Source organism: Orbicella faveolata, unplaced genomic scaffold, assembly GCF_042242905.1.
Source record: "Orbicella faveolata isolate gen_17 unplaced genomic scaffold, um_ofav_v1 contig_26, whole genome shotgun sequence".
NCBI lineage: Eukaryota > Metazoa > Cnidaria > Anthozoa > Scleractinia > Merulinidae > Orbicella > Orbicella faveolata.
This window is the reverse complement of record NW_028301554.1, coordinates 21,718,102-21,739,788: the sequence shown is the minus strand read 5'-3', so window position 1 is coordinate 21,739,788 and position 21,687 is coordinate 21,718,102. Positions and strand designations below refer to the sequence as shown.

General features: G+C 38.8%; 4 protein-coding genes and 1 pseudogene across 4 annotated transcripts; 3 read left to right on the top strand and 2 right to left on the bottom strand.

The window, feature by feature from the left end:
* Nucleotides 1-470: 470 nt before the first annotated feature.
* On the bottom strand, nucleotides 471-3,327 carry LOC110065999 (E3 ubiquitin-protein ligase TRIM45-like; annotated as a pseudogene).
* Nucleotides 3,328-4,787: 1,460 nt separating this feature from the next.
* Nucleotides 4,788-8,017, top strand: LOC110066000 (protein disulfide-isomerase A3-like). Its single transcript, XM_020773186.2, has 4 exons — nucleotides 4,788-5,150; nucleotides 5,882-5,969; nucleotides 6,923-7,043; nucleotides 7,318-8,017. Exons 1-4 carry the CDS (start codon nucleotides 4,996-4,998, stop codon nucleotides 7,455-7,457), a joined length of 504 nt encoding a protein of 167 aa, XP_020628845.1. The 5' UTR covers nucleotides 4,788-4,995; the 3' UTR covers nucleotides 7,458-8,017.
* A 663-nt stretch (nucleotides 8,018-8,680) lies between these two features.
* Nucleotides 8,681-10,508, top strand: LOC110066001 (NADH dehydrogenase [ubiquinone] 1 alpha subcomplex subunit 13-like). Its single transcript, XM_020773188.2, has 3 exons — nucleotides 8,681-8,895; nucleotides 9,192-9,263; nucleotides 9,988-10,508. The coding sequence occupies exons 1-3, from the start codon at nucleotides 8,711-8,713 to the stop codon at nucleotides 10,124-10,126; spliced, it is 396 nt and encodes a 131-aa protein (XP_020628847.1). The 5' UTR covers nucleotides 8,681-8,710; the 3' UTR covers nucleotides 10,127-10,508.
* A 126-nt stretch (nucleotides 10,509-10,634) lies between these two features.
* On the bottom strand, nucleotides 10,635-17,408 carry LOC110065996 (uncharacterized). The gene is made up of 7 exons (XM_020773183.2): nucleotides 17,291-17,408; nucleotides 16,341-16,837; nucleotides 15,380-15,606; nucleotides 14,111-14,336; nucleotides 13,397-13,711; nucleotides 11,552-11,646; nucleotides 10,635-11,468 (listed from the first exon to the last, which is right to left on the bottom strand). The coding sequence occupies exons 2-7, from the start codon at nucleotides 16,795-16,797 to the stop codon at nucleotides 11,307-11,309; spliced, it is 1,482 nt and encodes a 493-aa protein (XP_020628842.2). The 5' UTR covers nucleotides 16,798-16,837; nucleotides 17,291-17,408; the 3' UTR covers nucleotides 10,635-11,306.
* A 54-nt stretch (nucleotides 17,409-17,462) lies between these two features.
* On the top strand, nucleotides 17,463-20,588 carry LOC110066002 (PCNA-associated factor-like). Its single transcript, XM_020773189.2, has 3 exons — nucleotides 17,463-17,608; nucleotides 19,116-19,265; nucleotides 19,784-20,588. Exons 1-3 carry the CDS (start codon nucleotides 17,572-17,574, stop codon nucleotides 19,924-19,926), a joined length of 330 nt encoding a protein of 109 aa, XP_020628848.1. The 5' UTR covers nucleotides 17,463-17,571; the 3' UTR covers nucleotides 19,927-20,588.
* Nucleotides 20,589-21,687: the final 1,099 nt, after the last annotated feature.

The window sequence follows — 21,687 nt, the reverse complement described above, 5'->3', positions numbered from 1 at the left end:
AAGGACGATTAGCCTTCTTAAAAAGTTACTTGACGATAAAAATGATTTATAAATTAATCACTTTTAAGTTAATTGATCAATCAATCAATAAAAAAGAGATTAACTAACAAGACTAGGTACTGATATCACTTTTTTGTTTTCTATTGACTTGCTGATCAAATATAATCTCGCCTTTGCTTAATTTTGACCATAATTTCTTGGATACATTACACCATCCATGTTGATATTAAGTCTTACTATCAACATAGCAAATAACTGAGTCAACTGAATTTCCGATCCGATGCAATTGGCATGTGCTATTAATGTCAAGCGGTATTGACATTTTCAGACGATACCCATATACAAAAGATACATTCTAGATTTTGCACTTAATTTTTACTTAACCTATCCCCTCAGTAACGGGACTTTTCATGTTTGAAAGGTTATTTCCCATGACTCTCGCTAAAATTAGGAAAAAACAACACCCTTGCTTAAATAATCGCGTTCAATTTTATAGTTATCGCAAAGTTGATGCTGTGAGAAATTCTTAATTTCGGTAGTATGCCAAGAAACCCTGGAACAAGGTGTCGGAAAAGTGGCGACCATGCAATCACGCTATCGACATTTCACACCAATTTGCAAGCACCAGAACTTAACGCGGAAGAAAATTTACTCACTATACCTAACTGCTTACATGTCTTAGGTTTTTATTTCGTGTACAAATATATAGCGCATTCAACGTATGCAGTAGAGTTTGTTGGCTTCGCCATCAGTCACAAGGATTCGACCATCTGGGGCAGCGGCTATACCCGCAGGACTGAGCAGCACGGTGGAACTCTTGCCAGTGAAACGGCCGTCTAAACTAAACTGTTGTACACGGGCATTCTTGGTATCACACACGAGTACATTGCCGAAACGGTCCACGCACATAGCTGAAGGCTTATTAAAGCACCCTTCGTCACAGCCTTTTCTCCAAAACTTATACAGAAACTGAGCTTGCTTGTCAAAAACCTTTACACAGTGATCGACGCCATCACTCACAATGAGCTTGTTTTTGTGTACTACACAACTCAGTGGGCTACTGATGTGTTCTGGGCCACTGGATCCGGCTGTAAACACTGGCTGACCGTTTGCTAAGAATATTTGTATTCTGTCATTTAACCAGTCAGAGACAACAACCTGTCCTTGATCATCGGTGCACACACTGAGCGGATTCTGAAACTCTCCGCTTTGCGAACCTTTTCTCCCGAAGCTCTTTAAAAAGTTTCCTGTACGCACGTCAAGCTGTTGTATTCGCTGATTCCATTCATATGCCACCAGTAGCTCGTCGTCAGTTAGGAAGGTAACATCGGCTGGATGTTTGAAATATCCATCCGATTCTCCCTCACTGCCCAGTTTCCTAATAAACCTGCCAGCATTGTCCAATAAGGCAACACAGTGGCCCTCGTAATCTGTGACAGCAATCTCCCCTTTCCTATTTACAGCAATTCCACGAGGCCGCTTTACTCGACCTCCTCTTGGCATGTGCAGCTCGCTAACTAAGTCCACAGAAAATCTTCGCTCCTGAGCTTGGACCGTGAAAGGACTACCAGTGAGAGTGACAGCGTTTAATTTGGCGTTGATAGTGTAGCTGCCGGGTATTTTAGGTGTGAACTTCACTTGGAAGTTTCCATCTTCTTTCTCACGAATAACTAAACTTGCCACCTCTTCAGCGGGTTCCACGAAAACTTCAACTTGATCGCGAAGATTCGTGTGCCATACTTCCCCTGGCGGTGTGTGTAGGCGAAGCGTTAATTCTGCTTCTAAACCAGCTTGAAAAGTTTGAGTCAGTCCCTCGCAAGTAGCCGTCTTCCACGCGATGAATCCCAGGTTTACACTCTCGGGTAGGCAAGTCGGAAAGAACCTAATGAATGCTGCATGACCCGGAAGTGATGGCACTTTCGATTTGCAAAGCTCGTCAAATCGCTGTTCCAGGCTTGACTTGTTTTGTAGCACGCCAGCACTTGAACCTCCATGCTCCAGGTCACTAGTGAACTCTGCTGCTTGGTTGATCCGTTTTGTAAACGATTTCGCTTGCTGCTTCGCACTGCTTAATTTCTCGGTTCTTGAAGCCAGCGTTCTATCCAGGGCATCATTAGCTTCACGCTGCCGCTCTCGAATCGCGGCTATCATTTGCTCAGCTGCGTCAGAAACCTCTTGTTTTGCAGCAGCAATATTAGTTTCCAGTTCAGCAGCTGCCGATTCAAACTGCTGAATCACATCTTCGTAGGCTTTTTGCTTCTCTTTAGCTAACTTAGCGCTTGCCAACAAATCTGATTTCTCCTCAACACACACTTTGTCAAGTGGGACGATGTCGTGGTTCCTGTGATCAGTGTTGATGCACGATTGGCAAATGCAAGTTTTACAGTCGCGGCAGAAAAATTCCATCAATTTTCTTTCATGATACTTAACTGTGCAAAATGACTTTGGATTTAATACGTCCTCGTAATCTTCGTCTTGAAAATCCTTGACTACTTTCGCTCTGTGCCCTTTAGAGATGGTGTTCAAAAGACAATCGCGACATAGAAAGTTTCGACACTCAAAGCAGTAATGGATTTCAGGTCCCTCGTTCAAGTCACATTTTGAACACCTCAGCTCATCTCCTTCTACGCTCTGGCGAATGGCGAGATAGTCATAGACGGTAGTGAGGAAGACTCGTCGGCAGATCATCAAAACGCCTTCCATCAGGGATGTGAACCTGAGTTTCACACTCGGGACAGCTGAATTTTCCGTCTCTTTCGCTCGATAATGCGTGTTTCTCCAAGCACTCACAGCAAAATAAGTGATAACAAGCAAGAATGTTAGGTTTCTTGTAGGTGTTTGAACAAAGACAACAAGTAAGTTGTCGTTTAAGTTTCGGCAAAGTGAACTCCATTGCAGTACGCATCGGTTTGGAGATAAATGTTCTGTGACATGTTCTGGTCTCTGATTCCGAGAAGTTTACCAAAAAAAAAGAAAAAAATATCAAAGGGAAAAAATCGGATTGGGTGGTTGTAAATAGTCAAGCGAAAGGGCCAATGGCTGCGGACTTGTGCACTGATCCACAAAATTACATCTCACGTGATTCTGTCTCGCGTTCACTGAATATCTAACATTACAATCCATCAAGTACTGTTTCTCGCTCTATTAACCTAAACACCTCACACTGCGCGGGCCAAAACTTTAGCATTTCCGACCATAAATCCAAGGCGGTATCCCTTGCATTCTCAATTTCAGTTTTAGGTTACATGTCTTTTAAAATTTTTCAAAAGTGTCAAAATAATGAACAGTTACAAACAACGATCGCTAATAATAATAAAAATACAAAAATCCGGACAGACGATCGGTCCCAGACTTCGTGAAGTGCTGGCAGAGTCCTAATAAAAAGGCTCGTTTCTCTCTGTTATCCATCGAAATGCTGTATTTCTGAACATTCAGATATGCGTTCAAAAATACCAATGAAGATGTTTGCATAATGTAGTCATCCTACGTGAAAAGCTAATATTATTTTTTAACCACCCAATTCTTTTTGTTTTCTCCATACACTTAACAAATTTTAAGAATTACTTTCAAGAAGTCATTTATTTAAAAAAAGGCAAAAAGAAGTTGTTTAAGTCCTAGATAGTTGTGTGGCGACTGATCAGATATATCTGCCATCTTGAATCAGTAGAATCCACAGGTTTTCGAAGAGCCGTGGAACTGCATGGGCTTAAGTCACATCCACACCACGCCGGAGGAATTTAAAAACGCAGCAATCAAAAGTTATTTTGTTTGTTGAACAAAGTCGTATAGAAGAGAGCATTAAGAGAAGAAATCGGAAATGGATCGGGCATACGCTACGGAAGCCTGAGAATAGCATCACACTTTCCGCCCTCGAGTGGAACCCTCAGGGGTTCAGAAGAAGAGGCCGCCCAAAGCAATCCTGGAGGCGAAGTGTGCAAGACGAGCTCGCCAAGAAGAGTATCACTTGGATAGAGGCAAAGAGAACTGCCAAAAATAGAGTCAGGTGGAGATCCATGGTTGACGCCCTAGATGGCCTAAGGTAATGTAAAGGTTATTTTGGCTTTGTTTTTTTTAGGAAAACTCGCTCAGGGAAATCACATGATCCATCGTTTTCGAGAAGCTCCGTTTCAGGCAAAATTTTTTCCGTCAACACGAAAACGAAAAGGTAGACGTTCTCAAATTCCCCCGGTTTGAATCGAAGAGCGTTGTTGAAAAGCTCCGTTTTCGTGACGGATTAGTGTGGACGCTGCCTTAGTTAACTTGTATGCCCCGGCCAATTCTTTTTCATCCGAAGAGAAATTTGTCCAAATTAGATTTTATTTCCAGCAGTAAACCATGCAGTGAGCTGACTAGCAAAGTGCTTGTTTGTAGTCCTCATAGTGAGGCATGCTTTTACTCGTTCCCAGTATCTCAAAGAAGGGAATCATGTCTCAATCTCGTTCCCAGGACACTTTTCCACAGTAAAGCTCGATGAAGCAGTGATTTGAGTGCAGTCATGAATGTTATGCGAACTACAATTTTAACGGTAATAGTCTTTTTGCGATTTACTACTGTAAACTGCTATAAAGACAAGACCTTTATGACAGAATTTTTACTGCTAACAGAGCACAATAGTTTCCCTGAGATTTTTTTCGGTATTTTCGATGAATATTGTTATATTCTCTGGCTCTTATGCAAGAAACCCAAAGGGCTAGTAATCTTGTTCGCTGCTTAACAAGAGAATATTCTTATGCTTGCACCATCTTTTTTGCGTGATTGTCCGATAAATTGCTTATACGGGTGTTTCTGGTGGTCGCTGGCTAAAAGAATTAAACAAAGCATATATAAAACAAATATTACGGGTCCTGCAGGTTTAGTCACATTTCATCTATAAGAGATTTCTCCACAAATATCTGTCAACTTACGCTTAGAGACACGCGCTGGTACAACGTTCGTGAGCACCAGCTATCGTTGCAACAGACAAAGTCTTGCTATTTTCACCTTGTTGCCGACAACATGAAGTTTCTACTCGCTTCGATGACAATTTTTGCAGCTCTGGCGATAACTTTGGAAGCCGGAGAACAATCGCCTGTTGAAGAGCTCACAGATGATACCTTTGAGAACTACCTTACTGTGTCCCAGGTTGCAATGGTGGATTTTTTCGCTCCATGGTAGGTAATCAACACACTAGTTTTAAAACAGTAGTCTATGCATGCCTCAGTGTAGGTAGTTAAATTGAAATGTTTTAAATAATTCGGCTAAGGAAAAAAAAAAAAAACCATCACGAAAATCCTCTGGAATCACAAGGATCACGTTCTATTGTTCTGTTTGAAGTCAATTTTCCTTTGTTTGGTAAACTAAATGTACTATTCGGTTTTGGAATAGTCGAATAGTGAAGGCAGTGGCTAGATTTACGTTTTGAACTTAACTGAGTAAAATGTGTCCAGCCACGAGCGGAGCATTTGACGTAGAGATGCAAATATTGGCAAAAAATTCATAAAAGAACGGAGTGGTTAAACGGAGAGATTGATAAGTCAATCACCATCGTACTGTGAAGCTCGAGATCGTCTTTCACAAAACGCTATTAGCGTGACGATCATTTGTCATTAGCTCTGTCGTTTAAAGACGTGTAAATGTGTAAAACGTTACCAGTTCACACTAGTTTTACTTGCGTTTAGCCCCTTCCAAACGATCAGTTACGAGTTGCGCAGCAGCGGCGAAGAGGTGAAGAATTAACTAACACTCGTCATTTTTCACTAGCCGTTCTCTGAGCAGGTGTAGGGCTTCATTCGCACCTAAAGACCCCCCAATCCCTGCTAGATCTCCTTATTATCGTTGAGAAAATGATGAGCTTAACTCTGTCACAAATTTCTGATGAAATAGTCAATAATTTCCATTGCAGGTGCCCACACTGTCAAAAATTTGCTCCCATTTACGAAAAGGCAGCTATTAAAGCACAGGGATCGAGACTGAACGTTTTCTTTGCAAAGGTACTCAAGAGATTGAGAAAAACTTGTAGCTTGTCGTTAATAAATGTTTTTTTCTTTCCATTGGTGTGATACATGCGTGATTAGGCATGTATAGATTGTGCTTAAAAATGTCGAAAACGTTGCTCAAAAACGGGTCAAAAAGTTGCTCCAAAGTTGCCCCAAAATGACAAACGTTGTCCTAAAAGTTCAACAAATTGCTTATCAACAATTTGACATACGCCACTTTATTAACAGAAAAGCTTTAAACAACTTGCTTCGTTTGACCATAGTTATGGTTTGACATGATATCAAATGATAGTGACATTTTCAGCCCGAAATTCAAAAGGAAGTAAATATTACAGTGATTCCGCAACCGCTGGAAATTGATTCAAGGTTTGTGGGCAAATGGCTACTGTCCTGTTCGTGGGCGCATGGACTAACAAAACATAAACAAAGCGAAACGCCTTTAATTTTTCAAAAGGCTTTTCATTACCAGTTGAAGCTGAACTCGACATCCCCTGAAAAAGGGGAAATTCATTTCTGGCACAAAAAATTGACTAAAGTTGCCCAAGAGTTGCTCAAGGGCCCAAAGCTACTCAAAGTTGCGCACAAGTTGTACAAGACTTCAAAAGTTGCTAAAAAGTTGCCGAGCACAATTTATATATGCCTAGATACATTCTGCAGATTTTCTGCTAAATATAGCTTAATCAGGGCATAGTTTGAGTTACAGAGAGAGCCGGTATACTCCTGATTATTAACTCTTGGTTCAAAGCTTATTTCTAATGGAGCCGATCAATCGCGCGCGACCTTGTTCATAAACCAAGGACAAAGTAGGCGAGCCATTTTCATCCCAGAATTTGAAGAGAGTAGCTCCCAAGGGTAGAAGGTCCGGCTGCAATAACTGTAATGGAGAACTAAAGGTGTCAAGGCGTCATCGTAGTGGAAATCTTACATATATTTCTCATTATTTGTAGGTGAACTGTGCAGGAAGCGGCGAAAACATCTGCAAGAAACTGCATGTCAGATTTCTACCGACAATTAGAGTCTTTAGGGATGGCAAACCAATCGGAGATTACACAGACGATCGAACTACAGGTAGAAAACCTTTAACCTGTTTCAGTCTTTTTAACACCATTGCAAGACCTGTCTTGAAATCACTATGATTAATCAATTAATTGATGCAAAGTCTCTCTGCAATCAGGATTAGCAAGAAAACAATTTTTAAATTAAGACTAATTCTACTCATTTCTTGTATTTTTTTTCTCAGCCCTCGCGATGTCGGCAAAATATCCTTGCATATGATCTATAAAACACATTCTTAAAATAAGGAGTATCCAGTTTTAATCACTTTATTTTTTTGTTTTTTTAGAGGCTGTTGTAGCTTTTGCACGGAAGGCATCTTTAGCACCAAATGATTTGAAAATGACGATGTCAGATGACATAAGCGACCCACATAAGATCCCTTCAAATGTCACTCCTTGGCATGCGGAGGAAACTGGACACCACTGAGAACAAAGATGCAACCTTCCCCCTCCACTGTCACTGCCTTCTGCGGTCGTTATTTGATTGGTCACGCAATGCTTCTCTTGGATAGGAGCGCTTCGTGATGACCCAAATAACGGCTGCGAAGGAGACTTATATTCTTCCGATACAAGCGCTTGTCATGTAACGCGACGAGGAGTGTTACGTTACAATCTAATGCGCAACCACTGCGGAGCAACGCCGATGTACTCCCTTACTACTATCACAAAGGAAGGGCTCTGGGGATATTCTTCCACCAAGAAAAAATGTTATTACACGAAATTAACGTAGCATAAGCTCACCAACTATTCATAGTTGTTGATCAGGTGTAACTTAGATGTGACTTGCGAAAAATAGGAACAATGTATTGTACATCATCGTTCTGTGAATTTGTTATTTCAACTACAAACTATGCGGGACCAAGAGAAAATGTTCTCTTGGCTAGACTTACGTAGATCTGGAGTCATAGAAAACCTGTAAACTGGTTCATTCACAACTATTACTAGGTCTCATTTGAATCTTAGAAATAAAATTGCTGCTACCTTAAACTTCCCTCCTATTATGAAACTTTCTCATTGGATTTGTCTTCTCCGGTGGCACATCAGTTTTTGTTGGCCCTATGTTTTAAATAGAGAGTATTTCATGATGCTGGGTAGTTACATTAGCTAGGGAACTGAGGAACGGGTTGAGAAATTGGCTAGAATTTGGGTATGTTTGGGATGAGACGAACATATGCCTTAAAATATTAATTTTATTAAATGGCAAACTGGTCTGCGAAGACAAGGAGCAGTCTAAGTTCCCTGAACGGTCCGAAAAAAAAAAAAGAAAAAGAAAAAAAGATGAGTTTAACCTAAGCGTGCACGTTTGCCGAGAACAGATAAATAAATTTATCTGAAGAGTCATTTAGAGCCACTGTCATAAGTACTTCATTGTACTTGCTTGTTTCGTCCGCGTGGTCTATAAAAGAATTTCGGTCTCGTTCTTTTCTTAGACGTTAATTGAACTCGCCTTTGGTTTGCTCTGCAAACTTTCCAAAACAAAATAAATAGACTATTTTTTTAGGTTATGGACCTCACGCTAGTTCAGGAACAAATATATCTTTCTGCAGCGTAATTCAAAACAAGAAAGTTAACCGAACGTCAGCCTGACCGAACGTTTTAGGTCAGTGTGTCGGCGCTGTGTACGCTTTGCAAGCCTATGTTGCAGAAGACTGGGAACCAGAATCGACGTGAAAAAGCAAAATGGCGTCCTCCTTGGTGAAACAGCCGGTGAAGCAAGAAATGCCACCAAAAGGTGGTTATCCTCCCATAGAGTTCGCTAGAAATATCCCAAAAAGAGGACCGTCTGGTGTGGCATTGTTTATTGGTGGAGCTACCGTGATGGCTTTCGGATTTTATAAGGTTATCATGGGAAACAGACAACGCTGGTATGTGTGTGTTGAGCTACATGCACAGTGTATGTGCTATGTTTTATATTGGTTGCTTTTATTTTTAGCCCGTGCCAACGGAAGCAAATGAACAGCTAATGAATACCTATACTAGTACTAATATTATTTACGTTCTGAAGCTGAAGGTAGTAAACGTTTGGACGTGTTTTACTATAGAAAGTCTAAGTTAATTTTTCACCAAGCTCAACTTTACGGAGCATTTGCTGATCGAGAAGGTGCATTTCCATATATATTACAGTGTAACTCTTTGTCCTGCTTGCTTTTGCAATCGGCAGTGAACTCCTGAAGGAGCAGAGGTATGCCAGAATTGGAGTGCTACCACTTCTGCAAGCAGAACACGACAGAAGGTACATGTAAGCTTATGTTTAATAAAAAAGTACATTGTCTATTAAACATGTATAATACCAATCAGTTCTTTTGTTGTTACCAGTACTAAGAGCGAGATAAAGCCCTGAGGCACAGTGTACCTGTAATGTCTCTGCTGGGCCAAACTGTAATCAGAATTTACTTAGAAGAGTAGGTATTGTTTGACATATTTTAACAATAATTTGCTGTGCTTGCTTTTGGAGTCAGCAGAAAAATTGAGCTGAAATTAATTGGATGTGATTGTCCATAATGATTTCTTTGGTTTTGTATTAGTGATGGTTATTGGAATACCTTTCTAATGAACAATTATAACAAGATTATTACTTATGCTGGAAGAGAACTCAAAAAATCTCTTTTCTTTTTTCCCTGAGTAGTGTTTGCCACTGACTGATCAACTTTAATCTTGTCTCTGTCAAACCTAGCTTTGTCAAATGCTAGCAGTTTGTGGAAAATGTATCAGATTTGAACCTGGTTACCTAGCGACATTGGTTCCCATTAGTCTCATGTAGCTTAGTGGTAGAGCATCTAACCCATCTGCAGGCCTGGGTCACTGACTAACACCATGCTCGAAATCCAAAGTTCTGGAACATTTGGTTATGATGATAATGTACCAGTAATTGTATCAACGAACCCAACATTGGAGTAATAACTGCCCTGCTTATTAAAGTTGCATTTTGGTGTAATCATCATTCTTTCTCCTTATAGCTGTTTGCGTTTACTAAAAGAAAACGAAGAGCTTGAAGCACAAATCATGAAGGATGTTCCTGATTGGAAAGTTGGAGAGAGCGTGTACCACACAGACAAATGGGTTACACCTATGCCTGTTCAAGTTGAAAAGCTCTAACAATAGCTTGGAATTAGTGCTTCCAGATACAAGAGAAACATTTTGGATGTACTTGTAGGAGTTCTTTTCTGTGTTCTGTGAGAAATAATGAGAAAAGTCTTTGACATGTGTTTTTTGATGATGTTTACTCAAATTGTGAGCAAGTCTGTTGAGTAACTGTGTTAAGTTGGTGTGTTAGTTGAAAAATATTGCATGGCTTATATTTGTCCAGGTATGAGCTTAAGCACTGCTGTTTACTTCTGTTAATATTTCAACTACTGTAATCGAAAGAAAATGTCATTGACTTCTGTTTGCGACAGCCAAAGTGCAAGTGTAAATGGGCACTCAAAATCCTAGGGTATGAAAGTTTGCTTTGATCAAAATTAAATATATTTGTAAATAAGTCTCAGTCTGTTTTCTTGATCACTTGAAAGCTGAATTAAGCTTCTTAGTACCTAGATTTTTACTGCGTAGTCACCCCAGATGGCTAGTAATAGTCGAGAGTATTCAGGCCACCAATCAGACAAGCTTAATAAGCAAAGCACAGCCTTTTAATCAATGGAACATATGGACTGCAAGATGCATGTACATGTAGCAATATTCAACTCACAGCTTAGCAGTGGCTGCTGATGTGAGCATTGCCCCTTAGTTTATCTTCTTGGTTCTTTTATGCTTTCTCATCTTTTTTTCACATCCAACTTGACATATGTACATGTATTTATTCCATGCAAAGGCTGGATGCTGAGCATGTGATGTTTATATTTTTATCATCTTAATGGTTCATTACACAATGGTTTTGTTCTAAGAGAACACTAAAAACACACACACTTTGCTAACAAAGAGTGTGACACTTCATATTGTTATTTATATGGAATAGAATGACATTTTATTTTTCAAAGTGGGACTCTACTGCACAATACATATGCAGGCCTACTAACATGTTATCTTTACAGACTGTTACAAGCTTTCTTTGCGTGTAAAGGTAAGTGCAATGCAACATTGCATCAGTGCTACAGAACTTAATGATAAAATTACAGGTGCTTTTTATAATAATCTACAGACAGTTAATTGTTTTTGGTGTAGATAAATACCTTACCTAGCTAGGTATAGACAACTTAAATTGTAACATAAACACATCAAGTATTTTACACTGTACATGTACATGCATTTATTACAAAATAATAAACCACAAGAACTTGTCTCAAATATAGGCATTTAAGGTTCCAAGTGGAACAGAGCTGCGCTGTAAGCTGCCAGGATCAACGTTTCTTCTTGAAGTCCTCTTTGGTGTGTATGTTCTTTGGTGTGTTGTGCTGAATCCTCTTTCCTCTGGAATTGGAGGTTTTATATGCGACTTTTTAAGCTGTTGAAAGAGTAGACAGGTTATTGCAAACCTTGGAACCATTCGTTAAATAAAAATAATAATATTGTAAGCTCTAAACTTACATTATCAACAGCTAGGGGATTGGGGATGAGTTTGGGAACACCAGCATGTGATGGGAAATCACTCCAGCTTGTTGGCACGGTAACAGGTGCACCACCTAAATAAAAGAACAAGACCAAAATATTATACTCATTCATAATCATTAGCTGGTAGTGCTTTGCAACTGGTAACATTTCAACTTACAGTACTAACTAGTCAAAGGGATTCCAGCACCTACATGCACATGTGTAAAAGTTACTGTTCTTGTAGTGACATGCATTTGCATGTGATTTCATGAGTATGCATGTATTTAAGGTGGCCGAACACATTTTTCGCGCACGCTTTTGCTGATACAATTCAGCGCATGCACAAGGACTGCAAAAAACAAACATGCTGTCAATAGAGCGATCATTTTATTTACTTAACATCCGCACAATCTGTGCTATTTTTCTCTATAACTGAACACAGTGTATTGATGGCTTCAGTCTTTTATTACAAAGATATGTTAGAAAAGGTAATGATGCAAAGAACCCAGCGATTCTCAGCTTTTTCTTTGTTACCGAAAGAACCCAGTTAAATGCAGCGCATGTGCAGTTGCTCAAAAAATTGAGACCGATTGCTTTTACAGAAACTTGCAGATTTCTAACGATCTAGTCGTTAGAATTTCAAGAAATTTGGCAAAAAAATAGTTCAGAAACCACGTGAATGACCTATCACAGAAAATCTGAATTTTGACATAGGGAATTTTTAATAATACAGAAAACGATTTATGGCGAATTACAAAAATCGTCTGTGTCAAAATTTTATTAGAACAGTGTTGACAGAAGGGATTTAATGTCATTTTGTAGTGGGGAAAATGATGAAAAAAATCTAACGACTGGATTTTTTTTAAATAAACAAAAACCATTTTTTAAGCCTTGTTTTCAAGCAGCCCTGTTGCCATGGCAACAGCACACACCTTAACCAAAATGTGAGAATAAACCCTTCTGTGGTTAAAGGGACACAGTCAGCTGGTGCACATGCACATTAGATACCATTTTACAGCTAATTTCCACATCACACTTCATCACAAGAAGCGCGCGTGGAAAATAAATTGAGAAGCGCATCCAGGCAAACCTTGTCAATTCGACGTATTTCCAAGTCAAAATAGTGCTTATATCTGTGTCATATTAGAAGAACAGTTATTTCATTGATACCAGGGAGAATGTACCGATGGACGTGGCCAGGGAAAGCCAAAGGTCAAGAATACCTTCGAAGTCGAAGAATCCGCGGAGGTGAGAAACACGAGTAATTGGTCATTTCTGCTTTCAGTTGGATATTTTGCTTTTCTAATTTCGTTCTACATCTTCTACCCTTTCTAAATTTAGGAACCAGACCCATTTCATTGTAAAAGTGCTTGCTCGACCTGTAGAAAGCAAGGTTCTACAAGAGGTTGTCCTTGTTGAGGAGAGAATCGACTCTTGCAAAAAACGGGCACCAAAGCATAAATAGTTTAAAGGTAATGGTGAATTAGGCATAGGCACTTGAAAACTGTGTTCCGCCATCTTAAATTGGAGGAAGAAATGCTTTGTTATTCATGCACGCATTTGCATGTATTCTGCAAAACAAAAAGCCACTGCTAACTTGTATTCGAAACACGCAACTTTCAATATAATCGGTTACACACATTTGCATGTTTGGTGCATGTAAAGTGCGTGGTCACTGCATGCAACATGCATGTAGTAAATGCACTTTACACATGTGTAATGCTGCAATCTCTTTGACCGATACTGTAACCAGGATTTTAAGGTTTAGTGAGGCTGGTCATGATTGGCTGTAACCATCTGTGACGTGAAAAATAACAGTCAGAATTCACATCTTCTACTTACTGTAATAGTCCAATGGGATGCTGCTATTTGTGGTCAATCCTGATGCAGCTTTTTTGTATGGTGCTGATACCGCTTTGAAGTCCGACTTCATTGAAGTGTCATAAAAGCGTGCTCCCCTTGCTGCTCCCAGATCCACATGTGATTCAGTTCTCAGATGAGAACCATCCACTATTTTATTTCTAAATCCGGTGGTAGGGTTCCCAAAGAAGATGTCATTTGTTGTCACACTGACTCTCTCATGAGTTCGTAATGGATCCATGTCTCCCTCAGGAAAGCTGCTCTTTCCCATGTCAAGGTTGGCAGAAATACTCTTGTCTACAACAAAATGATGGTAACGTACTCCATAATCACAATTTAAAAAGTTCTGCAAAGTTTATATTTGTTCAAAGAGGAGGCAAAAGCGCAATGAATGCTTCATCATTTGACCAAACATAAATCAATGGCAAGCAAAACCTCTGAATAATTTCACACTCACAAACTCAAACAGTTTTTTTTCCCAAGCCAAACATGGAGTAATTAAATGAGTATAACTACTGAGTGTATGAATGAAAACCTAAAGTGAGGCCAACTGTGAGAGCTACATGTACCAAGCAATATACTTTCTTCTAGTAATATTAAGTTTTCACCTTTGTTTATAAATTGTAAAAATTCTAGAAAAGTTTTAAAAAATTGGACTCTGGATCAAGGAAGATATAAAATATAATGTCAACTCACCTGACATTAAACGTGAAGGATAGGATTCTGCGGCCGTGGTCTTCAAGTGTCCAGGGACACGCCTGTCACCTAGTTGGAAAGTTGTTCTACGCAGTCTGTTGACAGCATCTTCTCTGTCAAAAGGGGTGAAATCTTGAAAACTCGGTCTTCTGAAGGAATCTTGTTGGGTTGAAGTGGAGTAATTGCACTTTTCCTGGTCACCTTGAGGAATGCTTGATCCCCTGTCCTACAAGGCATTGAAAACAGATTGATTTAACCCAGAACTATCACAGCAGAGCCATGTTGCTTAGAGTAACTAGTCACACTTAGTAAAACTGGTGGTACTAAGGTCTCTTAAGGTAATTCCTCTGAAATAAAAGTGACAATAGATTTTTGTTCAAACTTTGTCCACTGAATATTTGTCATATGATAACTTCAATTTTGAAATAAAAAAGGGGGGTGCCCATGCTCATTAACGAGCAGTGAGGCATTGAAAATGCCCCATTTTTGCATTATTTAATGCTTATTATAAGAATGCATTCCCAGTAATTGTAACATCTTTGTAAGCCTGGACTCATAAGAACACGCATTAAACTACAGTCAATACATTGTGTCGGACCACAAATAAACGTTTAAGTTTGATTCAGACAGAAAGCTAAATCCTTGATTAAAAATTTGAACCAAATTTCTTGACGTGGTTACCGACTGCAAAACAGAAAAGACCACAGTGTATTTGCTATTTTTCTTATTTATTCAATTTTCAGCAATAGAAATTAGATCAGTCTTTTCTCATGCAAAGCTTATGATTAGTTGATTACAACGACTGGAAAAAAAATTGGGGTGCCCATGCTCGTTGGTGAGCTAGAGCCATTTTTCAGCTGACAGAGCTCAATATCAAGGCAAATCCATCATGTTTTCAATATGCGCGTGCACAAGCGCGCGCTAATGATGCCATAAATTATGCGCAGTAAGGATGCGCAATGCAAATGTGAGGAATGACCTTAAGGTGAATCCATTGTGAATCAAAGAACAACAACAACAAAAATCAGTAGCCACGGGAGAACAACGAAATTTTTACAATCATGTGGAGAGATTACTTTGTAGCATACAATTAGCATGATTTGGGTATTATTTTAAGGGAGTTAAATCATGACTTGATTTCCACCTCCCTGTCACTGACTTTCTTCATTCCCTGCTCCTGCTGAATGTAAGGTTCCCCACTCATTTTTCTTTGATCAGATTACCTTTTTATAATATGTTTGCTCTGTCATGGTTTTGTTACCAACTCACCCTTAAAGCAGGATCCGCGAGATGTTGTCTTTGTAGATAACGTCCAATAAACTCTGACTTTGTGGTTGTTGTAAATTGTCCCAAGTGGTGGGTTCTTGCATCCCCAGTAATAGTGGGTGGTCCATCAAACTTGTCAAAAGGTGCCACAACATCTCTTTTACTTACCTGTTTACCCAAGAACTTACTACGGTAATCTGAGTGTGGCCAAAGTTCTTTCTCTTTGTCACCTACATAACCATTTCCAAAGTTTACTCTTAGATGATAGCTGTGATCGAGGGCTTGTCATAGACCATGTTGTTGGTCCACAGGGAATTGAATTTTGTCTTTAATTTATTAATGGGCTGTACAATGTATGGTAAATGATACTTTTTTTTGGTGACATAAATCTTAGAATTATTCAAAAGAAGTTATTTTAGTTCTGCTCCAGGACTGATAGTTGGTAAGAACAGGGGTAAAGCCTCTTTGCCAGCCATCTGCTACTGTCAAAAGTACATGTAGGAGAGTTATCTGAGAGTTCTGTCTATGGAATTGGAAGATGTTCAATTAGAACTGAAGGTTTTTGGAGTTGTTTTTGTAATAAACAACAACAACAAAAAACACCCTTCAAGTTATCCTGGTTTCTTTTTGCATATCAACCTGGTAAACAGTATGATAGGAACTACATTTAAAGCGTACATGTAACAGATAGATTTCAACCTTACAGAAAATCACCCTTAATGATGATTTTATATACATGTAGCTCCTCCCCCCCTCCCCCCCCCCTTCACAGGGTTATCAAAAGTTGTCAACTGCCAGTGAAAGTCAGCATCTATTTAATGATCTGGGGGTACCCTACTGGTTTATTCTTCCAATTTCTTTAAACAATTATGCAAAATCAGCTGCCTGCTCCTACAAATAGTGCTGCCCACTTGAAAACTTAATGACAACCCATGCCTCAGGAGACCTCAGGATGGCAACTCACCTTGTGGAATGTAACTTCGCATCCAGTCACTCTTTCCTGTGGCAGCAGGGTTCCTGGCTTCATCAAGAGGTCGAACTGGATAATATTCTTTGTGTGTTGTCTGGAATGACTTCAACTGTCTGTCAGAATCCATCTTAAAATTTGTTCTTGTCAATGCTGATGTAGAATTCGCATAATCCTGTTTCCCAAGACTTTTCTCAACAAAGTGCCCTCGGGTCATTGAACACTTATCATTGTACCGGTCATCTTTGTGCATGATTGTTGCAGGAGATGGGGATGGTATGCGTTCCCTTTTAGTCAGAGGGAGGGGTGGGTAGTCCTTTTTAAAAGTACTCTTGTACACCTGTGGATCCTTATTTGGCGCCCATCGATCCTCGTGGCTTATTGTAAAATGAGAGGTGACTAGGAATTCTGAACCTGTTTTCTGGGCAGGGATCTTGTTCATCAATTCTGTCATGTTGTATTCTGTCTGTTTTATTAGATGCTTTGATATTTATCTGCCACAAAAAGTAAATAGAATTATTTATAATAATCAAGCAAATAACGAGCATTCTGCAGCATCAGCAGACAGTAATGATACTATAGTATAACACTGTAAGAAAAATCAAAGTATGTAAGCTTTCATGTAAATTTTAAGTTACAAAACACAAGTTCAAATTTTAGTTTTGATCGATTCATACTGTCTGTTTTAGTCGAGTTTCAGGGACAATACGATGTTAAGAAAAAGATGACCCAAGTTTTTCAATTTTTAAAATTTTTAACTTGGGTTTTTTCACTTTACCATACTCAAGGAGTTCGAGCACACAAAGACGATCGAGTCTCTTGACTAATAGAGGACTACTTCAAAACTTCGCGACTGGAATGTGAGCATTGTTTAAACACTATGTAGCTTTTCTGTTTGTTAAAAATGATCGATGACAAGTTCAGCATATCTAAGCAGTTTAACTTACCTGTTTAGAGAAAGGGACAAGAAGGACAGCATTAGATATAGCTCTTCAAAGTTTGTAAATTAAAATCATCAATCAAAGTTCACGCAGCAGTGGCTTCTATGTTGCCTTCACTTCATGTGTTGCCATGAGAACAACGGAACTTCCGGTCAGGTAAGCCTCGAAGTGATGTGGCGCGAGATCAACTTTAAAAAGGCGCGAAGATTCGAAGGAAGACATTTTGATTTTCACCTTTCACCGATTTACAGTGAAAATTTAGTTCGAGTTCACCTTAGCTGAGGAAAATGGTACGAACGAAAGCAGACGGTGCTGGAAGAAGAGGTAAATGAATTAATTTCGTGTATTTAAAACTAATTAAAGGCCATGCATAGCGTCCCGCGTGCATCGAGTGGATCATGTTCATTTCATTCGATTTGCTTCTGAATTCGGTTTGAACAGATTTGATTAATAAATTTACTATTAAACTGAAGATCATTCTAGTTATAATGTTATACCCTGATATTTTAGAGTGCTGACACAAAAGTAGGCATCGAGGACGAATTTCTACGTTCCTTTAAATCAGGGTGAAATCAACACCTTCAAAGTTCATAAATTCACGTTGTGACTAGGTATTGAAACTAAAGCGTATAAAGCTTAATGATGTCTTGCTAATCAACACTCACTGTTGCCAATCAAACCTACTTGCTCGGTCGTTTTTCTTCTTGAAAGTGATCTAATGTCAAGCTTAAACGTTTTTGGTTCAAGTGATCAATCGTTTTATTTCGTGGTCAATACAAGAGATTGGAGAGGAAAGAGTTAAGTTGTTTAAAGAAATTCACTCTGCTTCATCATTACACAAAGTTTCCCCTAATGATATAGAAACAAAATTCAGATGATTCATAGCTCTTGGTTTCTAACAGGATATAAATAAATGTGGGCAATCTTCACTGAGGTGAATCCATTGTCATGGAATATACCCACATTTATAATGGTAATTAAATATTTTAGAGTTGTTGATCAGAAATATATAAGATCGAAAAAGAGAATAGAATCATTTCACAGGTCTATGGGTGCCCCTCATTCTTAGCCCATTATTTCGCCAACAAAATTGCAGATTTGAGTATCACATATAAAAGGATGAAAATAACTTAACCCCCAGGGAGGGGGTACTCCCAGAAAAGTTGGGTGGGGGTGTGTGGCCTGCCTCCCTAAACCCTTACCCTATTTATGACCAAAATCTGCAAGTTTCACTACCCTATTTATGATCTGACCAAAAATTCAATACCCTCTTTATGACCATTGCTTCTGACACAGTTGCCCTAAACATAATTCATGAAGGGCGTTTGTTGATGGTCTTATCGATAATGATGAAAAAGTAACTTCTTCTAAGAAATATAGCCAATTTGAAGACAAGAGTGCAAAAACCATACCCTATTTATGACCAAAATCGACACCCTATTTTAATTTATGACCAAAACAGCTGAAAAACCATATCCTTTGGGACGCACATACCTAGATAAAGCCCATATAAGGGAGAACCCCCCCCCCCCCCCGGGACTTAACCCCTTGGTGATTGTAGTGGGGTGGGAGCCTTAAATGCCAAACATTTTAAGGGAGAGAATGAAGCAAAACTGGAATTTCCAGGGGGTAGGAGGCCGTAACTAACAGAAACCTTTTGTCATGAGGTCTGGATATTTTACAGAACAACACTAGGTATCTAATGCTAGTGACAGTCATTCACCCAAGTGTTAATTAGTTACCTCGGATTACAGTACAACAAGCTAGTGGATATGTCAAACCCTGCCACTCATTCACCCCTAATATGGTTATGATGTTGTTCTTGTTGCAGCTGTTGGTGCTAAAGCACCTCGTAAGCAAGTTGGTGGAGGGTCATCATCAGCTGCCAGTAGTTTTGGTTCACCAACTAGTTCAGGAAACAAGAACAAGTATAATGGAGGAAACCCTGTAAAATGGTGGCCTTCTCCCAAATGGCAGAAAGGTATTTTCAGATAAGAAAAAGAGACTTGCTGTTAAAGTTTTCAAGACATGTGTAATGTGCCACAAGATAGTACTCATGTTTCGAGAGGTGTCAATAATTTTCTTTGTAAAATCACCACCTGCTCATTTTAAGTCAACACTGATAGTGACCTGTTTGCCATTTTATTATAAAGAGTTTGCATCGTAACGAGTTCCACAGTGCAAATCTGCTAAATTTTCTAATGTCTAGAGGTTGATACATAATTCATGTCCCTGAAATCAATTACTATGCTTTTCAGAGTCACCCCTATGAACAAAGTACCGGTATTGTTTAAACAAAAAATGAGCCGAACTTTTGAAACAAAATTATGATTCCACTGTAAAGTAAATTTCCCACGGGGAGGGGGAGGCGGGGGGTGGGGGGGTGGTCAAACCCAAAAAACCTTCCATGGAGAGATATAGATACTTTCCGAAACAATGCATTGTCAACAGTGACAAAGTATTTTTACTCGTAACCGTGATATACATTCTCATTTTCAGGGATTGGAGATTTCTTTCCCAAAGATAGCACAAGTAGTGAAGTTTCACCAGAAAAACCTGGCCCCTCAGTTGCAAATGAGTGCCCAGGGACTTCGTCTGAAGCACAAGGGATTGAGGGAATTGAAGAAATTGTGGAGGACTAATGAACGTCCTCTTTGTTTGCAGCTCTCAGCATCAACAGATTGGCATAACCCTTCTATGAGAACTATTTATTCTGTTTGATTTCACTTTTTACATATAGTTTTCACCTCATTAAAAGAAATCTGTTGCAGCTGATGATTTGCCTTATCTAAAAAAAATAATTACACATATTATTTGCATATACCTTTTCCCCTGGTTGGTGACAGCACATGCAATTTAAAACCAAAGTTAGATGCAAACTAGGGGACCTGATGTATAGTCGCTGATGTTAAAAATTGTACAAATGTTTTCACTGCTAACTATTTTAATGAGTGTAAAGTGCTCGATTGTTTGATTAAACCAAATTAATGTGGAAAAATTAGATTACAATAATTTTACTTTAGAAACTTCATTTGTGCAAGCATTTTGCAAAATAATGTATGCGAGAAATAGGAATTTCAATACTCTGACTCAGGATAACTGATTTCAGATAATTTTCTTTCCTGTAGCATTTAGGCTATGTACAGATGTATGCAAGGACCTTTTACATTTCACTTTGAATGTGGATTTATTAAATTATATTACCAGTACTGTAGTCAATGGTAAGCTGGAATAAATTATAGATTGAGAACATGATATTCTTTTGTATAGCATTTTTGCGAATATTAAACTATGATTTGCCTTATGTATGGTGTCAGCATACTGGTGGATTTTAAGAGGCAAATATAGTCAGTCCCTGGTATTTAAAAAACAGACATCTACCCCAAATTTAGATCCAGTCTAGCAGATAAAATTTCTTGACTCAAACAGTTATTTTGCTATAAAATTATGAAGAAATTTTTTGACTGGACGGATGCACTTGTCCCATCAAATTCAAAGACATCATAATTTCACTACTGGATATCAAGCTAGGGAAGCCATAGCCAGTAACGGTGCAAAAAATATGTAAAGAGCTAGGCTGTTGACCAGTGGACTAAACCAGGAGTTACTGTGGTTCTCACATCTAAGTCTGAACAAAACTCCACTCTCAGTTAGGTCTTAAAGTTGAACTGAGAAGTGTGGAAAATGGTAAATCAGACTGAGATAGTGAGATGTTTGGTCACAAATAGGGTATGGTTTTTACAGTTTTTCATCATTGCTTGCTTCAATGATCTAGATAGTACTGTTGTGTACTTCTTCCTGGGCTGTGACAAACAATGATCAGTATATTTATTACACAACTAAGATAGCTCAAAGGGCTAATGACAAAAATCAACCAATCATATTGCTATTGTTGATCCAAAATTTTCTGAGTAGTGAATTGAGCACTCTGCTGATCCTATGTGACTTTTCTTAAAGGTTTTCTTGTAGTTTTCTGGCTTACTTTTCTAACAGAATTAACTTTCATGTAATAGATCCTTTTTCCTACAACTCTCTTTTCTTTATTTATTTTTTGTCAGATATGAGAAAACACCAGTTCAACTCTCAATCAGAATTGTATGGTTTAAGTTTAGTCTTTTCAGTCTGTGATCGTGGGATTATTTTGAAACAATTTCACATAACAATGGCCCTTGTTCTTGCCGTGCTTAGTATAAAGCTTTAAAGACTTTGGACCAACATTCTCCTGGCACAACCCTTGAACCAGGTTATTAAAACATGTTTATCATCAATTCAAACATTACCACTCCTTTGCTATTGACTTTTAGTATAAATCTATTAGCATTCTATCACAAATGCCATTCTCTGATTGGCTACACTACTCACTATCTATTCTGTTATGTAGCATAGGAGAGTGCATTTGTTAA